The sequence below is a fragment of the Bufo bufo genome, chromosome 2 (assembly GCF_905171765.1).
Source record: "Bufo bufo chromosome 2, aBufBuf1.1, whole genome shotgun sequence".
In the NCBI taxonomy this organism is placed as follows: Eukaryota; Metazoa; Chordata; class Amphibia; order Anura; family Bufonidae; genus Bufo; species Bufo bufo.
The window spans coordinates 475,041,897-475,059,788 of NC_053390.1; the positions used below are offsets into that span (position 1 = coordinate 475,041,897).

General features: G+C 46.2%; 2 protein-coding genes across 5 annotated transcripts in view; one reads left to right on the forward strand and one right to left on the reverse strand.

The window, feature by feature from the left end:
• HDGFL2 (HDGF like 2) overlaps window positions 1-4,556 on the reverse strand; it is a 270,439-nt gene extending 265,883 nt beyond the window's left edge. For all 4 annotated transcript variants that reach the window (XM_040417749.1, XM_040417747.1, XM_040417748.1 and 1 more), the window contains exons 1-2: window positions 4,435-4,556; window positions 4,178-4,254 (exon numbers count right to left, since the gene is read on the reverse strand). In XM_040417749.1, coding sequence (XP_040273683.1) covers window positions 4,178-4,254; window positions 4,435-4,506 — 149 coding nt within the window. In that variant the 5' untranslated portion in view covers window positions 4,507-4,556. The remainder of the gene's footprint in view (window positions 1-4,177; window positions 4,255-4,434) is intronic.
• Window positions 4,557-4,673: 117 nt separating this feature from the next.
• Window positions 4,674-17,892, forward strand: part of UBXN6 (UBX domain protein 6) — a 278,997-nt gene continuing 265,778 nt past the window's right edge. The window contains exon 1 of the mRNA XM_040417750.1: window positions 4,674-4,778. Coding sequence (XP_040273684.1) covers window positions 4,696-4,778 — 83 coding nt within the window. The 5' untranslated portion in view covers window positions 4,674-4,695. The remainder of the gene's footprint in view (window positions 4,779-17,892) is intronic.

Sequence of the window (17,892 nt, forward strand, 5' to 3'; positions counted from 1 at the left end):
AAATCCTCGATGCAGTTTCCCTGCATCAACGATTTGTTTAAATCACATGACCACTGCTCCATGGCCTCCCATCCGCACCGCGCTGCAAGGGCCTTAGGGTACTTTCACACTTGCGTTGTTTGATTCCGGCAGGCAGTTCCGTTGCCTGAACTGACTGCCTGATCAGGCAAACTGTATGCAAACTGATGTCATTTTTTCAGACTGATCAGGCATTTTTCAGACTGATCAGGATCCTGATCAGTCTGAAAAATGCCTGATTAGTCAGAAAAATGCATTGCAATACCGGATCCGTTTTTCCGGTGTCATCAGGCAAAACGGATCCGGTATTTTTTTCCCCCTCATTGTTAAAGGTCTGCGCATGTGCAGACCGGAAGGACGGATCAGGCATTCCGGTATTTTGAATGCCGGATCCGGCACTACTACATTCCTATGGAAAAAAATGCCAGATCCAGCATTCAGGCAAGTCTTCAGTTTTTTTTCGCCGGAGATAAAACCGTAGCATGCTACGGTTTTCTCTTTTGCCTGATCAGTCAAAAGGACTGAACTGAAGACATCCTGAACGGATTGCTCTCCATTCAGAATGCATGGGGATATGCCTGATCACTTCTTTTCCGGTAGAGCCCCTGTGATGGAACTCAGTGCCGGAAAAGAAAAACACTAATGTGAAAGTAGCCTAAGGCTACTTTCACACTTGCGGCAGTGTGATCCGGCGGGCAGTTCCGTCGTCGGAACTGCCCGCCGGATCCGCCGCTGACTGAAAGCATTTGTGAGACGCATCCGGGTGCGGATCCGTCTCACAAATGCATTGCAAGGACGGATCCGTCTCTCCGCTTGTCATGCGGACCGACGGATCCGTCTTGTACATTTTTTCACATTTTTACCGATCTGCGCATGCCGGAGCGACGGATCCGGCATTCTGAATGCCGGATCCGGCGCTAATTCATTCCTATGGGAAAAAATGCCGGATACGGCGTTCAGGCAAGTCTTCAGTTTTTTTCGCCGAAGAGAAAACCGTAGCATGCTGCGGTTTTCTCTTTTGCCTGATCAGTCAAAACAACTGAACTGAAGACATCCTGATGCAAACTGAACAGATTGCTCTCCATTCAGAATGCATGGGGATAAAACTGATCAGTTCTTTTCCGGTATAGAGCCCCTGTGACGGAACTCTATGCCGGAAAAGAACAACGCAAGTGTGAAAGTAGCCTTACGTGCACACAGTCAGCGTGCTGGCCGACGCTGTGTGTGACATCAGGTCCCGCCCAGTGCATGGCGGGAAGAATATGCGGTCCATCTCCTGCGGTCTCCATGTCAGCGCACTGCCAGGAAAGGTAAGTATAAGTTAGCAGGAGCAGGACTATGCCAGGGGGAAGGGGGGCACCTGTGATTTGAAGGGGTTGATGGCGCTGGGGAACATGGATGGAAATGGCATAGAAGGGCTGATGGCATGGAGGCACTGGGGGAGGGGGACAGATGGCAATGGATGGCATGGAGGAGCAGATGGCACTGGAGGAGTGGGGGACATGGCATGGAGGGGCTGATCTGATGGCACTCGTGGAGTGGGGAACATGCTGGATGGCATGGAGGCAGTGGGGGAGCAGGACAGATGGCAATGGATGGCATGGAGGAGCAGATGGCACTGGAGGAGTGGGGGACATGGCATAGAGGGGCTGATCTGATGGCACTCGTGGAGTGGGGGACATGCTGGATGGCATGGAGGCAGTGGGGGAGCAGGACAGATGGCAATGAATGGCACGGAGGCAATGGGGGAGGGGGACAGGGCAATGGATGGCATGGAGGGGCAGATGGCACTGGGGGAATGGAGGACATGGAAGGGCTGATCTGATGGCACTGGGGGACATGGTGGATGGCATGAAGGCACTGGGGGAGGGGGACATGGCAATGGATGGCATGGAGGGGCTGATCTGAGGGACATGGTGGATGGCATTAAGGCACTGGGCTAGAGGGACATGGCAATGGATGGCATTAAGGGGCTGATGGCACTGGGGGAGTGGAGCTGAAGGCACTGGAGGAACTGCTGGCACTGGTGGATAGTTGAGCTGATGGCACTGGGGGGGTAACTAAGGGCTCTTTCACACTTGCGTTATTGTCTTCCGGCATAGAGTTCCGTCGTCGGGACTCTATGCCGGAAGAATACTGATCAGGATTATCCTAATGCATTCTGAATGGAGAGTAATCCGTTCAGGATGCATCAGGATGTCTTCAGTTCCGGTACGGAACGTTTTTTGGCCGGAGAAAATACCGCAGCATGCTGCGCTTTTTGCTCCGGCCAAAAATCCTGAAGACTTGCCGCAAGGCCGGATCCGGGATCAATGCCCATTGAAAGGCATTGATCCGGATCCGGCCTTAAGCTAAACGTCGTTTCGGCGCATTGCCGGACCCGACGTTTAGCTTTTTCTGAATAGTTACCATGGCTACCGGGACGCTAAAGTCCTGACAGCCATGGTAAGTGTAGCGGGGAGCAGGGGAGCAGCATACTTACCGTCCGTGCGGCTCCCCGGGCGCTCCAGAGTGACGTCAGGGCGCCCCAAGCGCATGGATCACGTGATCACATGGATCACGTCATCCATGCGCATGGGGCGCTCTGACGTCATTCTGGAGCGCCCGGGGAGCCGCACGGACTGTAAGTATACCGCTCCCCCGCTCCCCGCTACTACTATGGCAACCAGGACTTTAATAGCGTCCTGGGTGCCATAGTAACACTGAAAGCATTTGGAAGACGGTTCCGTCTTCAAATGCTTTCAGTACACTTGCGTTGTTACGGATCCGGCAGGCACCTCCGGCAACGGAAGTGCATGCCGGATCCCAACAACGCAAGTGTGAAAGAGGCCTAATGCACTTGAGCTGATCGCACAGGGGGACTGATGGCAGGGGGTCTGATGAGTTTTTATAAAGGAAAACAGTAAATGTTTTCTTATTATAGTACTCGATTAATTGTAAAAATAAATCGGTAGAATACTCAATTGCTAAAATAAGGGGCATAGAGAACATATTCCTACCACTTTACAAATCACTAGTCAGACCACAGATGGAGTACTGTGTACAGTTCTGGGCTCCTGTGAACAAGGCAGACATAGCAGAGCTGGAGAAGGTCCAGAGGAGGGCAACTAAAGTAATAACTGGAATGGGGCAACTACAGTACCCTGAAAGATTATCAAAATTAGGGTTATTCACGTTAGAAAAAAAGACGACTGAGGGGAGATCTAATTACTATGTATAAATATATCAGGGGTCAGTACAGAGATCTATCCCATCATCTATTTATCCCCAGGACTGTGACGAGGGGACATCCTCTACATCTGGAGGAAAGAAGGTTTGTACACAAACATAGAAAAGGATTCTTTATGGTAAGAGCAGTGAGACTATGGAACTCTCTGCCTGAGGAGGTGGTGATGGTGAGTTCACTAAAAGAATTCAAGAGGGGCCTGGATGTATTTCTGGAGTGTAATAATATTACAGGATATAGCTACTAGAGGGGTCGTTGATCCAGGCAGTTAGGGCTCATGCACAAGACCGTATGGCTTTTTCAGTGTTTTGCGGGCTGGTTTTTACTGATCCGTTGTTCCGTTTTGTTTCGCCATATACAGTAATTACATAGAATTTTTTTTTTTAAAAAGATGGTTCCACAAAAACGGAACGGAAGACATACAGATGCATTTCTGCAGGACTAGATGGACAGATGTCTTTTTTCAGCATTAGAAACTATGTAAAATAGTGCAAAATTATCTAAATATATAACATTTCTAAAACTCAAACCGCATAAAATAATGAAATAATAGACAAGGAGGTCTCTAACATGCATATGGAAACTAGCCAAACACACTTTGGATCAATATTATTAACGTAATAATGATGTATACCTGAGATCAAAAAGGAACATTTTCCTTTACTATATTGGAAAGCACACCACACAGTCATTGCGAGTCAATGGCTGGCAAGCTGAGAATCATATAGTTGCACACATCAATGCTGTATGCTGGGGAGTAGAAGGATCACCGTTTGTAGACTAGCTAGGACACATGGTGCCACAGAGAAACATGGCTGCCTAGGTGGCCATCACGACATGAGGGCAGGTTACACCGGGTAAACATTCGCAGTGGCGCGCGCAGGTCCGCAGCCACCAATCAGAGCGCTGCTTTCATTTTCCAGAGTCACTTACGTTTCATGGGTACCGTAGAAGAATATAGGGTACTTGCTGGGCGGGGGTTTCACGGCTCCATCCTTGACATCGTCAACCTAATCAAAGAGCAGATGAAACATTATTTACATGTGCGGGCACAGAGCAGGCGTGATTCCCAGCCCCCAACCTGGCGCCTAGAGGTGGGCACACAATCTAATTAGGACAAGGGGAGAGCAGCTACATAAGCTGAAGGCCCTGCACGTATAGACCTTGGCGTCCCTCCCCCATGTACTAACCCGGGCCGGCCAGTGCGGGTATCCCTTCATCTTGGCGAACACTAGGTCTCCCGGCTTAAACGTATGCGACATAGTTGGTAAGCAGGTCCCCGTCTCGTCGCTCCCCTCTTCAGCGGGTCGCCGGAAATAACGCCTCTCCTCCTCTGATTGGTACCGGGGCTGCCATTCGCCTGCACAGGCAGTCCTGAGGAGAAAGCACTTCCGGGTAGAGCTGTCATCCCTCGCCTGGCTGATCTCTGCTGGATCTTATTATTAGACGCCATGAAGAAACTCTTCGATGGGTTTAAAGCTGACGTAAAGTTCCGAGGCGCAGGACCCGGGCGCAGACTAAACGACGAGGCCAGGTACAGTCAGTGGGCTTGGGTGCTTTCACACTAGCGTTATTCTTTGCCGGGATTGACATCCGGTAAAGGGTCTCAATACTGGGGAAAAAACGCATCCGTTTTGTCCCAGTGCATTCATTTTTTTGATCAGATTTTTTTTTTTTTAAATGGACAATTTGCAAATTGTAAACATACAGTCAATTCCAAGATATAAACATGTTAACATAGTGGTAATCATCACTTTATATTAAGAATAGAGATATTCAATAAATGCAACCCCAAAACTTTTCCCCACCTTCCCCACTCGAGACGGACTAATAGTGTATATCTTGTAAACAATTATAGCAAAATGGCAGTAGTATAAATCAATCATATAAGAAGGGACATTGAGGCTTTTCCGAGGTGTCAACTGCACCCCCCCAGGACACCCACAAAACAAATATTCCTGCACTCTTACTGTATAACACTTCCCACACCTCTAGTAAGAGCAAGCCAAAGACTACATACTCCAGATCTATCGATCCACAAGCCCCAAATAGCCTTGAATTTCGAAATGCAATTTCGCTTAAAGGGATTCTGTCATGCCATTTTAGGCCGATAACCTAAACATATGGCCAGGTCCGTCCAAATAGCATGAATCTGAAACTGTCCTTATTAAATGTGCCTGTGGTTCTATTAGCACATAAAACAGGTTTTTATAAACTGTCATTCACCTACTTAAGGTGCCCAAGGGGACGTCGCTTCATACAGGGTGCCCGGCTGCAGCCATCTCCGTCTGGTGCCCAGCGCCGCCTTCCCACTAGAAATCGCCGCCCTCTCTGTCTATAGTGCCGCCTTCCTCCTCACCTCAGCACCGCCTCCACAATCGTCCGGTCCCTCTGCCAGATCCCGCGCGTGCGCACTAGGCATAACCTGAGGGACCGGACGGTTGCGGAGGCGGCGCTGAGGTGAGGAGGAAGGCGGCATAAAAACCTGTTTTATGTGCTAATAGAACCACAGGCACATTTAATAAGGACAGTTTCAGATTCATGCTATTTGGACGGACCTGGCCATATGTTTAGGTTATAGGCCTAAAATGTCATGACAGAATCCCTTTAAGATATATCCCCCTTTCCAGCCGTATTATACCATTCAGCCTAGCAATAAAGTCAGTTATGCTAGGAGGAAGCATTCTATTAATTCCGGTAATAATAGGGGTTTGTAAATGATCAGAATCAAAAATGCCAAGTAGGCACAATTTGGGGTTACTGTATTGAGTAGGTCTATAATGTCTCCCCAATATCTATTCAAGGCACTGCAGTTCCATAACATGTGGATTAAATCAGCCCCTTCTTCCCGACATTTGGGACAGGAGGAATCTCCCCTATAGCCAATCTTACATAGAAATAGTGGGGTCCTATAGACCCTGTGAATCATTAATAACTGCAACAATCTTGCTGCTTCACTGAGGGACAAGTTTGGGGTCATAGCTAGTGTCTCTTCCCATTGGGTATCCTCTATAGCTCCCAGATCTTTTTCACACTTTAATTTTACCGTAAGCAGGAATTCTCCATGTAACGACTGATAGACAGCTGAGATAGCACCCTTCACTAACCCCGTCCCAACAACCTTACTGAGCAGCTGATTAGAAGTAAATTGCAGGGAAGATTTTCTGGATTGTGAATCCAGAGCATGTCCAAGCTGCAAGTATTTGTAGAAATGAGTAGAGGGTAATCCAAACTCAGTGCAGAGGGGCTGAAACGGTTTCAGAATTCCATTGGAGTAAAGCTGACTAATATTTCAAATTAGCTTCTTTTCCCAAAGGGAAAAGCCCGTCAGACAAGAAAGTTCCGACAGGGCAGGGTTATTCCAAATGGGCAAAATATTCAGTAGTCCAGAAGAGACATTCAAAATTTCCCTAACCTTTCCCCATACCTTCTTCATAAACCCGATGATTGGGGAGGATTTTAATCTTGGCTCCACATACCTCTCCAAGAACGCAACAGGGGGAGAGCATCTGTAAGCCCCCCACACTTCCCAGCACCCCCAGTCACACTCCATCCCTTAAAATGCTGCATCTGAGCTGATAGGAAGTTTAAAAATGGGTTAGGCAAGGCCAAGCCTCCCCCCCCCCCGTCTCTTTACCCCTCTGCAAGGTTTCATAATTAATCCTTTGCTGTACCTTGTAAAAATAGTGCATGGGTATCCAGACAGGCAAGTTATGGAGCAGGCAGGGTGGATTTGATTTAAATCAAAATTATTTAAATCACTAGTCAGTAAGGCTTGATTTAAATCATAGTTTTCTACATAAAGACTAATTCTTGCTGGTATAACTTATAATATGCAAGTAGATGAAGATTTAAACAACTTTTCATATTAGGTTGATTCTGCATTCATAGGTTTGTAGAAGTTAGGATTAAGGTATTTTTCGCAACTCTGTTCATGTTATAAAATTTTTGCTGTGAAGAAGAGGCATGTGATCTCTGCTGAGTCAAATTCAGTTTTGAGAACTGCAAAAGTAAACCAAGCATCTGTGATAATATCTTGTAGGCAGAGAAACTGCCCAATAATCTTACAAAACCTCTGGAAGAGCATGACATTGTGAATGGAATAATGGAATTTATTTACCAAAAAAATTACACATATAGAAACATAGAATGTGTCCGCAGATAAGAACCATTTGGCCCATCCAGTCTGCCCAATATACTAAATACTATGGATAGCCCCTGGCCCTATCCTAAATGAAGGATGGCCTTATGCCTATCCCATGCATGCTTAACCACCTCCGGACCGCTGTACGCACAGACGCGTCCTGGAGGTGGTTGATTCATTCCTCCTGGACGCGCCGGCGCGTCCTCTCGCGAGACGCGAGATTTCCTGTGAACGCGCGCACACAGGCGCGCGCGCTCACAGGAACGGAAGGTAAGAGAGTTGATCTCCAGCCTGCCAGCGGCGATCGTTCGCTGGCAGGCTGGAGATGTGTTTTTTTTAACCCCTAACAGGTATATTAGACGCTGTTTTGATAACAGCGTCTAATATACCTGCTACCTGGTCCTCTGGTGGTCCCATTTGTTTGGATCGACCACCAGAGGACACAGGTAGCTCAGTAAAGTCCCACCAAGCACCACTACACTACACTACACCCCCCCCCGTCACTTATTAACCCCTTATTAGCCCCCGATCACCCCTAATCACCCCTGATCACCCCATATAGACTCCCTGATCACCCCCCTGTCATTGATTACCCCCCTGTCATTGATCAACCCCCTGTAAAGCTCCATTCAGATGTCCGCATGATTTTTACGGATCCACTGATAGATGGATCGGATCCGCAAAACGCATCCGGACGTCTGAATGAAGCCTTACAGGGGCATGATCAATGACTGTGGTTATCACCCCATATAGACTCCCTGATCACCCCCCTGTCATTGATCACCCCCCTGTCATTGATTACCCCCCTGTAAAGCTCCATTCAGACGTCCGCATGATTTTTACGGATCCACTGATAGATGGATCGGATCCGCAAAACGCATCCGGACGTCTGAATGAAGCCTTACAGGGGCATGATCAATGACTGTGGTGATCACCCCATATAGACTCCCTGATCACCCCCCTGTAAAGCTCCATTCAGATGTCCGCATGATTTTTACGGATCCACTGATAGATGGATCGGATCCGCAAAACGCATCCGGACGTCTGAATGAAGCCTTACAGGGGCATGATCAATGACTGTGGTGATCACCCCATATAGACTCCCTGATCACCCCCCTGTCATTGATTACCCCCCTGTCATTGATCACCCCCCTGTAAAGCTCCATTCAGACGTCCGCATGATTTTTACGGATCCACTGATAGATGGATCGGATCCGCAAAACGCATCCGGACGTCTGAATGAAGCCTTACAGGGGCATGATCAATGACTGTGGTTATCACCCCATATAGACTCCCTGATCACCCCCCTGTCATTGATTACCCCCCTGTAAAGCTCCATTCAGACGTCCGCATGATTTTTACGGATCCACTGATAGATGGATCGGATCCGCAAAACGCATCCGGACGTCTGAATGAAGCCTTACAGGGGCATGATCAATGACTGTGGTGATCACCCCATATAGACTCCCTGATCACCCCCCTGTCATTGATTACCCCCCTGTCATTGATCACCCCCCTGTAAAGCTCCATTCAGACGTCCGCATGATTTTTACGGATCCACTGATGGATGGATCGGATCCGCAAAACGCATCCGGACGTCTGAATGAAGCCTTACACGGGCGTGATAAATGACTGTGGTTATCACCCCATATAGACTCCCTGATCACCCCCCTGTCATTGATCACCACCCCTGTCATTGATCACCACCCCTGTCATTGATCACCCCCCTGTCATTGATCACCCCCCTGTCATTGATCACCCCCCCTGTCATTGATCACCCCCCCTGTCATTGATCACCCCCCCTGTCATTGATCACCCCCCCTGTCATTGATCACCCCCCCTGTCATTGATCACCCCCCTGTCATTGATCACCCCCCTGTCATTGATCACCCCCCTATCATTGATCACCCCCCTGTTATTGATCACCCCCCTGTTATTGATCAACCCCCTGTCATTGATCAACCCCCCTGTCATTGATCACCCCCCTGTCATTGATCACCCCCCTGTAAGGCTCCATTCAGACATTTTTTTTGGCCCAAGTTAGCGGAATTATTTTTTTTTTTTCTTACAAAGTCTCATATTCCACTAACTTGTGACAAAAAATTAAATCTCACATGAACTCACCATACCCCTCACGGAATCCAAATGCGTAAAATTTTTTAGACATTTATATTCCAGACTTCTTCTCACGCTTTAGGGCCCCTAGAATGCCAGGGCAGTATAAATACCCCACATGTGACCCCATTTCGGAAAGAAGACACCCCCAGGTATTCCGTGAGGGGCATATTGAGTCCATGAAAGATTGAAATTTTTGTCCCAAGTTAGCGGAACGGGAGACTTTGTGAGAAAAAAATAAAAAATATCAATTTCCGCTAACTTGTGCCAAAAAAAAAAAATTTCTATGAACTCGCCATGCCCCTCATTGAATACCTTGGGGTGTCTTCTTTCCAAAATGGGGTCACATGTGGGGTATTTATACTGCCCTGGCATTCTAGGGGCCCCAAAGCGTGAGAAGAAGTCTGGTATCCAAATGTCTAAAAATGCCCTCCTAAAAGGAATTTGGGCCCCTTTGCGCATCTAGGCTGCAAAAAAGTGTCACACATCTGGTATCGCCGTACTCAGGAGAAGTTGGGGAATGTGTTTTGGGGTGTCTTTTTACATATACCCATGCTGGGTGAGATAAATATCTTGGTCAAATGCCAACTTTGTATAAAAAAATGGGAAAAGTTGTCTTTTGCCAAGATATTTCTCTCACCCAGCATGGGTATATGTAAAAAGACACCCCAAAACACATTCCCCAACTTCTCCTGAGTACGGAGATACCACATGTGTGGCACTTTTTTGCAGCCTAGGTGGGCAAAGGGGCCCATATTCCAAAGAGCACCTTTTGGATTTCACTGGTCATTTACCTACTTACCACACATTAGGGCCCCTGGAAAATGCCAGGGCAGTATAACTACCCCACAAGTGACCCCATTTTGGAAAGAAGACACCCCAAGGTATTCCGTGAGGGGCATGGCGAGTTCCTAGAATTTTTTATTTTTTGTCACAAGTTAGTGGAAAATGATGATTTTTTTTATATATTTTTTTTTTTCATACAAAGTCTCATATTCCACTAACTTGTGACAAAAAATAAAAACTTCCATGAACTCACTATGCCCATCAGCGAATACCTTGGGGTCTCTTCTTTCCAAAATGGGGTCACTTGTGGGGTAGTTATACTGCCCTGGCATTCTAGGGGCCCAAATGTGTGGTAAGGAGTTTGAAATCAAATTCTGTAAAAAATGACGAGTGAAATCCGAAAGGTGCTCTTTGGAATATGGGCCCCTTTGCCCACCTAGGCTGCAAAAAAGTGTCACACATCTGGTATCTCCGTATTCAGGAGAAGTTGGGGAATGTGTTTTGGGGTGTCTTTTTACATATACCCATGCTGGGTGAGAGAAATATCTTGGCAAAAGACAACTTTTCCCATTTTTTTATACAAAGTTGGCATTTGACCAAGATATTTATCTCACCCAGCATGGGTATATGTAAAATGACACCCCAAAACACATTCCCCAACTTCTACTGAATACGGAGATACCAGATGTGTGACACTTTTTTGCAGCCTAGGTGGGCAAAGGGGCCCACATTCCAAAGAGCACCTTTCGGATTTCACTGGTCAGTTTTTACAGAATTTGATTTCAAACTCCTTACCACACATTTGGGCCCCTAGAATGCCAGGGCAGTATAACTACCCCACAAGTGACCCCATTTTGGAAAGAAGAGACCCCAAGGTATTTCGTGATGGGCATAGTGAGTTCATGGAAGTTTTTATTTTTTGTCACAAGTTAGTGGAATATGAGACTTTGTAAGAAAAAAAAAAAATCATCATTTTCCGCTAACTTGTGACAAAAAATAAAAAGTTCTATGAACTCACTATGCCCATCAGCGAATACCTTAGGGTGTGTACTTTCCGAAATGGGGTCATTTGTGGGGTGTTTGTACTGTCTGGGCATTGTAGAACCTCAGGAAACATGACAGGTGCTCAGAAAGTCAGAGCTGCTTCAAAAAGCGGAAATTCACATTTTTGTACCATAGTTTGTAAACGCTATAACTTTTACCCAAACCATTTTTTTTTTACCCAAACATTTTTTTTTTATCAAAGACATGTAGAACAATAAATTTAGAGCAAAATTTATATATGGATGTCATTTTTTTTGCAAAATTTTACAACTGAAAGTGAAAAATGTCATTTTTTTGCAAAAAAATCGTTAAATTTCGATTAATAACAAAAAAAGTAAAAATGTCAGCAGCAATGAAATACCACCAAATGAAAGCTCTATTAGTGAGAAGAAAAGGAGGTAAAATTCATTTGGGTGGTAAGTTGCATGACCGAGCAATAAATGGTGAAAGTAGGGTAGGTCAGAAGTGTAAAAAGTGGCCTGGTCTTTCAGGGTGTTTAAGCACTGGGGGCTGAGGTGGTTAAACTCCTTCACTGTATTTGCAGCTACCACTTCTGCAGGAAGGCTATTCCATGCATCCACTACTCTCTCAGTAAAGTAATACTTCCTGATATTACTTTTAAACCTTTGCCCCTCTAATTTAAAACTATGTCCTCTTGTAGCAGTTTTTCTTCTTTTAAATATTCTCTCCTCTTTTACCTTGTTGATTCCCTTTATGTATTTAAATGTTTCTATCATATCCCCTCTGTCTCTTCTTTCTTCCAAGCTATACATGTTAAGGTCCTTTAATCTTTCCTGGTAAGTTTTATCCTGCAATCCATGTACCAGTTTAGTAGCTCTTCTCTGAACTCTCTCCAAAGTATCAATATCCTTCTGGAGATATGGCCTCCAGTACTGAGCACAATGCTCCAAATGAGGTCTCACTAGTGCTCTGTAGAGCGGCATGAGCACCTCCCTCTTTCTACTGGTAATGCCTCTCCCTATACACCCAAGCATTCTGCTAGCATTTCCTGCTGCTCTATGACATTGTCTGCCAACCTTTAAGTCTTCTGAAATAATGACCCCTAAATCCCTTTCCTCAGATACTGAGGTTAGGACAGTATCACTGATTTTATATTCTGCTCTTGGGTTTTTACGCCCCAGGTGCATTATCTTGCACTTATCAACGTTAAATTTTAGTTGCCAGATTTTTGACCATTCCTCTAGTTTTCCTAAATCCTTTTCCATTTGGTGTATCCCTCCAGGAACATAAACCCTGTTACAAATCTTTGTGTCATCAGAAAAAAGACACACCTTACCATCGAGGCCTTCTGCAATATATATTAAACAATATATGTCCCAGAACCGATCCCTGAGGTACCCCACTGGTAACAAGACCATGGTCTGAATATACTCCATTGACTACAACCCTCTGTTGTCTGTCCCTCAGCCACTGCCTAATCCATTCAACAATATGGGAGTCTACGTCCAGCCTTATTCTACATAATTAAAAAACTACCGTATATACTCGAGTATAAGACAAGTTTTTTGGCACATATTTTTGTGCTCAAAAAGCCTCCTCGTCTTATACTCGAGTCTAGGTCTTAGCTCCGGTAATACAGGCAGTGCGGGGGGCGGCGCTCACTAACTGACGTCACGCGCCTGCGCCGCCTAGTGGGAGAAGGCGCGTGACGTCAGTGAGTGAGCGCCGCTCCCCGCACTGCCTGTATTACCGGAGCAAAGACAAAGTACAAAGTAAGATATCCACAATTAAAGGTTACTTATATATACTGCTGTGAGCGTCGGGGAGGGGGATCTGTGGATGGCACTGTAGGGGGATCTGTGGATGGCACTGTAGGGGGATCTGTGGATGGCACTGTAGGGGGATCTGTGGATGGCACTGTAGGGAGATCTGTGGATGGCACTGTAGGGGGATCTGTGGATGGCACTGTAGGGGGATCTGTGGATGGCACTGTAGGGGGATCTGTGGATGGCACTGTAGGGGGATCTGTGGATGGCACTGTAGGGGGATCTGTGGATGGCACTGTAGGGGGATCTGTGGATGGCACTGTAGGGGGATCTGTGGATGGCACTGTAGGGGGATCTGTGGATGGCACTGTAGGGGGATCTGTGGATGGCACTGTAGGGGGATCTGTGGATGGCACTGTAGGGGGATCTGTGGATGGCACTGTAGGGGGATCTGTGGATGGCACTGTAGGGGGATCTGTGGATGGCACTGTAGGGGGATCTGTGGATGGCACTGTAGGGGGATCTGTGGATGGCAGTGCCATCCACAGATCCCCCTACAGTGCCATCCACAGATACCCCCTCCCCTAAACAGTGCCATCATGGCACTGTTTAGGGGAGGGGGGATCTGTGGATGGCACTGTTTAGGGGGGATCTGTGGATGGCACTGTTTGTGGCACACACTCTGCATTAAATACAGGGAGTCACCCTCTTGCAGATGTGTGTATATAATGTAGAGTGTGTGCATTATATACACATACACTCTGCATTATAGCTGCATTTCCCACCCTAGTCTTATACTCGAGTCAATAATTTTTCCCATTTTTTTTTTGGGGGGTAAAATTAGGGGCTCGGCTTATACTCGGGTCGGCTTATACTCGAGTATATATAATCTTTATTTCATGATGGAATAACCTTTGGATGGTAATATATTTTCCTCAAAAAGCATTTTATTAAAAAAAAATCATTGATTTTTATCCCCCCTGGGAGCAGGTATAAAAGTTGTGGCATTAGCACCATTTTGATCAAGTTGCCCAATTAGGGACAAGGGGAGTTTATGCCAGGAAGCTACCTTGAGTTTAAACTTGGCCAATAGTGGTGTTATATTATCGGGAATATATTTATGGGGATTAGTTGAAATCTCAACCCCTAAATACTTGAAGGGTGACACTACCTGAAGGTTATTGTGGTCAAGACATAGTCTGTGGGAGCGGAGAAAGTGGGAGAATCACCGATTTAGTCCAGTTGATAGGCAAACCAGACTGTCTTCCGAAATCAGAGATAAGCTATATAATTGGGTCAATAGATGATGCCATATCTTCCACATATAGCAACATATCATCTGCATATAGCGATACTCGTTCCTCCAAATCTCCCCTCCCAAGGCCCCACATTAGTGGAGTAGATCTAAGGAGGCAGGCCAAGGGTTCTATTGTGATTGCAAATAAAAGGGGCGTCAAGGGACACCCCTGCCTCGTGCCCCTCTCAAGCTCCAACACTGGAGAGATTCCCCCTTTAATTCTTAGTCTAGCACGTGGTTGGCTATATAGTAGCTTCACTCAATTAATAAATGCAGGGCCAAATCCCATTTTAGTCATAACTGCCCAGAGGTAATCCCACTCCACACTGTCAAAGGCTTTGGCAGCGTCGAGCGAGACCACAGCCCGACAACCCTCCCCCCCCCCCTCTCTTTTTCCAACTGGAGATTTACGAACAACTGTCTTAAATTAAGGGATGTCGATTTTCCAGGCATAAAACCACACTGGTCTTCATGGACAATGGTGGATATAACACATAAAAGTCTTTTAGCTAGAACCTTAGCTAACATTTTAATATCGACTGTCAGAAGAGAAATAGGTCGATAGGAATCTACCAGAGTGAGATCCTTGCCCCGATTTTGGAAGCACTACCACTATCGCCTCTGTCATCGATTTTGGCAAAGTACTCGTATGATAGGCGTCTCTGAAAACCTCTAAGATGTGGGAGTAGCAACTCTTGATGTTTTTTGTAAAATTCTCCAGGTAGGCCATCTCCCCCGATCACCCTTTCATTAGGAAAAGAACGCAATGCCAGTTCAAGTTCCTCTAACTCAGGCATCCTCAAACTGCGGCCCTCCAGCTGTTGTAAAACTACAATTCCCACAATGCCCTGCTGTAGGCTGATACCTGTAGGCTGTTCGGGCATGCTGGGAGTTGTAGTTTTGCTGGAGGGCCGCAGTTTGAGGATGCCAGCTTTAACTGAATATCCCCATCCAGCATCTCCCGATGGTCCTCTGACAAGTTAGGCATCAAAATGCTATTTAAGTATTGCTCCCTATGTGACGAGGAGATCCCTAACTTAGATCGATAAACCTCCTCAAAATGGGCATGAAACACCCCCATAATATCCACATCTCCCGTTACTAGATTGCTCTGTGCATCCCTTATGGAGGTCACACAAGAGGGACCTGATTGTACTTGAATTATTGTGGCTAACAGGTGCCCGGCACGCTCGCCCTCCACAAAATAGTTCTGTGTCCTGAATAAACGTTTATCCCCAGCCCTATCCATAAGATGGTTTTTAAACAGTTCCTGGGCCTCTTTCCAATTATTAGCCGTTTCTGACAACGGGTTCGCAATATACAGAGCTTCAGTGTGCAATACAGTCGTGGCCAAAAGTTTTGAGAATTACATAAATATTGGAAAAGTTGCTGCTTAAAGAGGACCTTTCACCGATTATTACACTATGAACTAACTATACAGACATGTAGAGCAGCGCCCGGGGATCTCACTGCACTTACTATTATCCCTGGGCGCCGCTCTGTTCTCCCGCTATGCCCTACGGTATCTCCGTTCCCTAAGTTATGGTAGGCGGAGTCTGCCCTTGTTCTTTAGTGCTGGCCAATCGCATTGCAGAGCTCACAGCCTGGGAGAAAATAACCTCCCAGGCTGTGAGCTCTGCGCTGCGATTGGCCAGCGCTAGAGCAGAACAAGGGCAGACTCTGCCTACCATAACTTAGTGACTGGAATCTCCGCCTACTATAACTTAGTGAGCGGAGATACCAGAGGGCATAGCAGGAGAACGGAGCAGCGCCCGGGGATAATAGTAAGTGCAGTGAGATCCCCGGGCGCCGCTCTACATGTCTGTATAGTTAGTTCATAGTGTAATAATCGGTGAAAGGTCCTTTTTAAGTTTTTATAATAGCAATTTGCAGATACTCCAGAATGTTATGAAGAGTGATCAGATGAATTGCATAGTCCTTCTTTGCCATGAAAATTAACTTAATCCCAAAAAACCTTTCCACTGCATTTCATTGCTGTCATTAAAGGACCTGCTGAGATCATTTCAGTAATCGTCTTGTTAACTCAGGTGAGAATGTTGACGAGCACAAGGCTGGAGATCATTATGTCAGGCTGATTGGGTTAAAAGGAGGGTGATGCTTGAAATCATTGTTCTTCCATTGTTAACCATGGTGACCTGCAAAGAAACGCGTGCAGCCATCATTGCGTTGCATAAAAATGGCTTCACAGGCAAGGATATTGTGGCTACTAAGATTGCACCTCAATCAACAATTTATAGGATCATCAAGAACTTCAAGGAAAGAGGTTCAATTCTTGTTAAGAAGGCTTCAGGGCGTCCAAGAAAGTCCAGCAAGCGCCAGGATCGTCTCCTAAACAGGATTCAGCTGCGGGATCGGAGTGCCACCAGTGCAGAGCTTGCTCAGGAATGGCAGCAGGCAGGTGTGAGCGCATCTGCATGCACAGTGAGGCGAAGACTTTTGGAAGATGGCCTGGTGTCAAGAAGGGCAGCAAAGAAGCCACTTTTCTCCAAAAAAAAACATCAGGGACAGATTGATCTTCTGCAGAAAGTATGGTGAATGGACTGCTAAGGACTGGGGCAAAGTCATATTCTCCGATAAAGCCTCTTTCCGATTGTTTGGGGCATCTGGAAAAAAGGCTTGTCCGGAGAAGAAAAGGTGAGCGCTACCATCAGTCCTGTGTCATGCCAACAGTAAAGCATCCTGAGACCATTCATGTGTGGGGTTGCTTCTCATCCAAGGGAGAGGGCTCACTCACAATTTTGCCCAAAAACACAGCCATGAATAAAGAATGGTACCAAAACACCCTCCAACAGCAACTTCTTCCAACAATCCAACAACAGTTTGGTGAAGAACAATGCATTTTCCAGCACGATGGAGCACCGTGCCATAAGGAAAAAGTGATAACTAAGTGGCTCGGGGACCAAAACGTTGACATTTTGGGTCCATGGCCTGGAAACTCCCCAGATCTTAATCCCATTGAGAACTTGTGGTCAATCCTCAAGAGGCGGGTGGACAAACAAAAACCCACTAATTCTGACAAACTCCAAGAAGTGATTATGAAAGAATGGGTTGCTATCAGTCAGGAATTGGCCCAGAAGTTGATTGAGAGCATGCCGAGTCGAATTGCAGAGGTCCTGAAAAAGAAGGGCCAACACTGCAAATACTGACTCTTTGCATAAATGTCATGTAATTGTCGATAAAAGCCTTTGAAACGTATGAAGTCCGTGTAATTATATTTCACTACATCACAGAAACAACTGAAACAAAGATCTAAAAGCAGTTTAGCAGCAAACTTTGTGAAAACTAATATTTGTGTCATTCTCAAAACTTTTGGCCACAACTGTACTCTATCTGAGAGCTCTTCTGAGAAGGCCCTGCTTTTAGTCTTATGTGCGCTAATACTTTTAACATACAGTTCTTTAGCATATGCGTTCATTGTGTCCCATACTGTTGAAGATTTAGGCTACTTTCACACTTGCGTTCGGAGCGGATCCGTCTGGTGTCTACACAGACGGATCCGCTCCTATAATGCAAA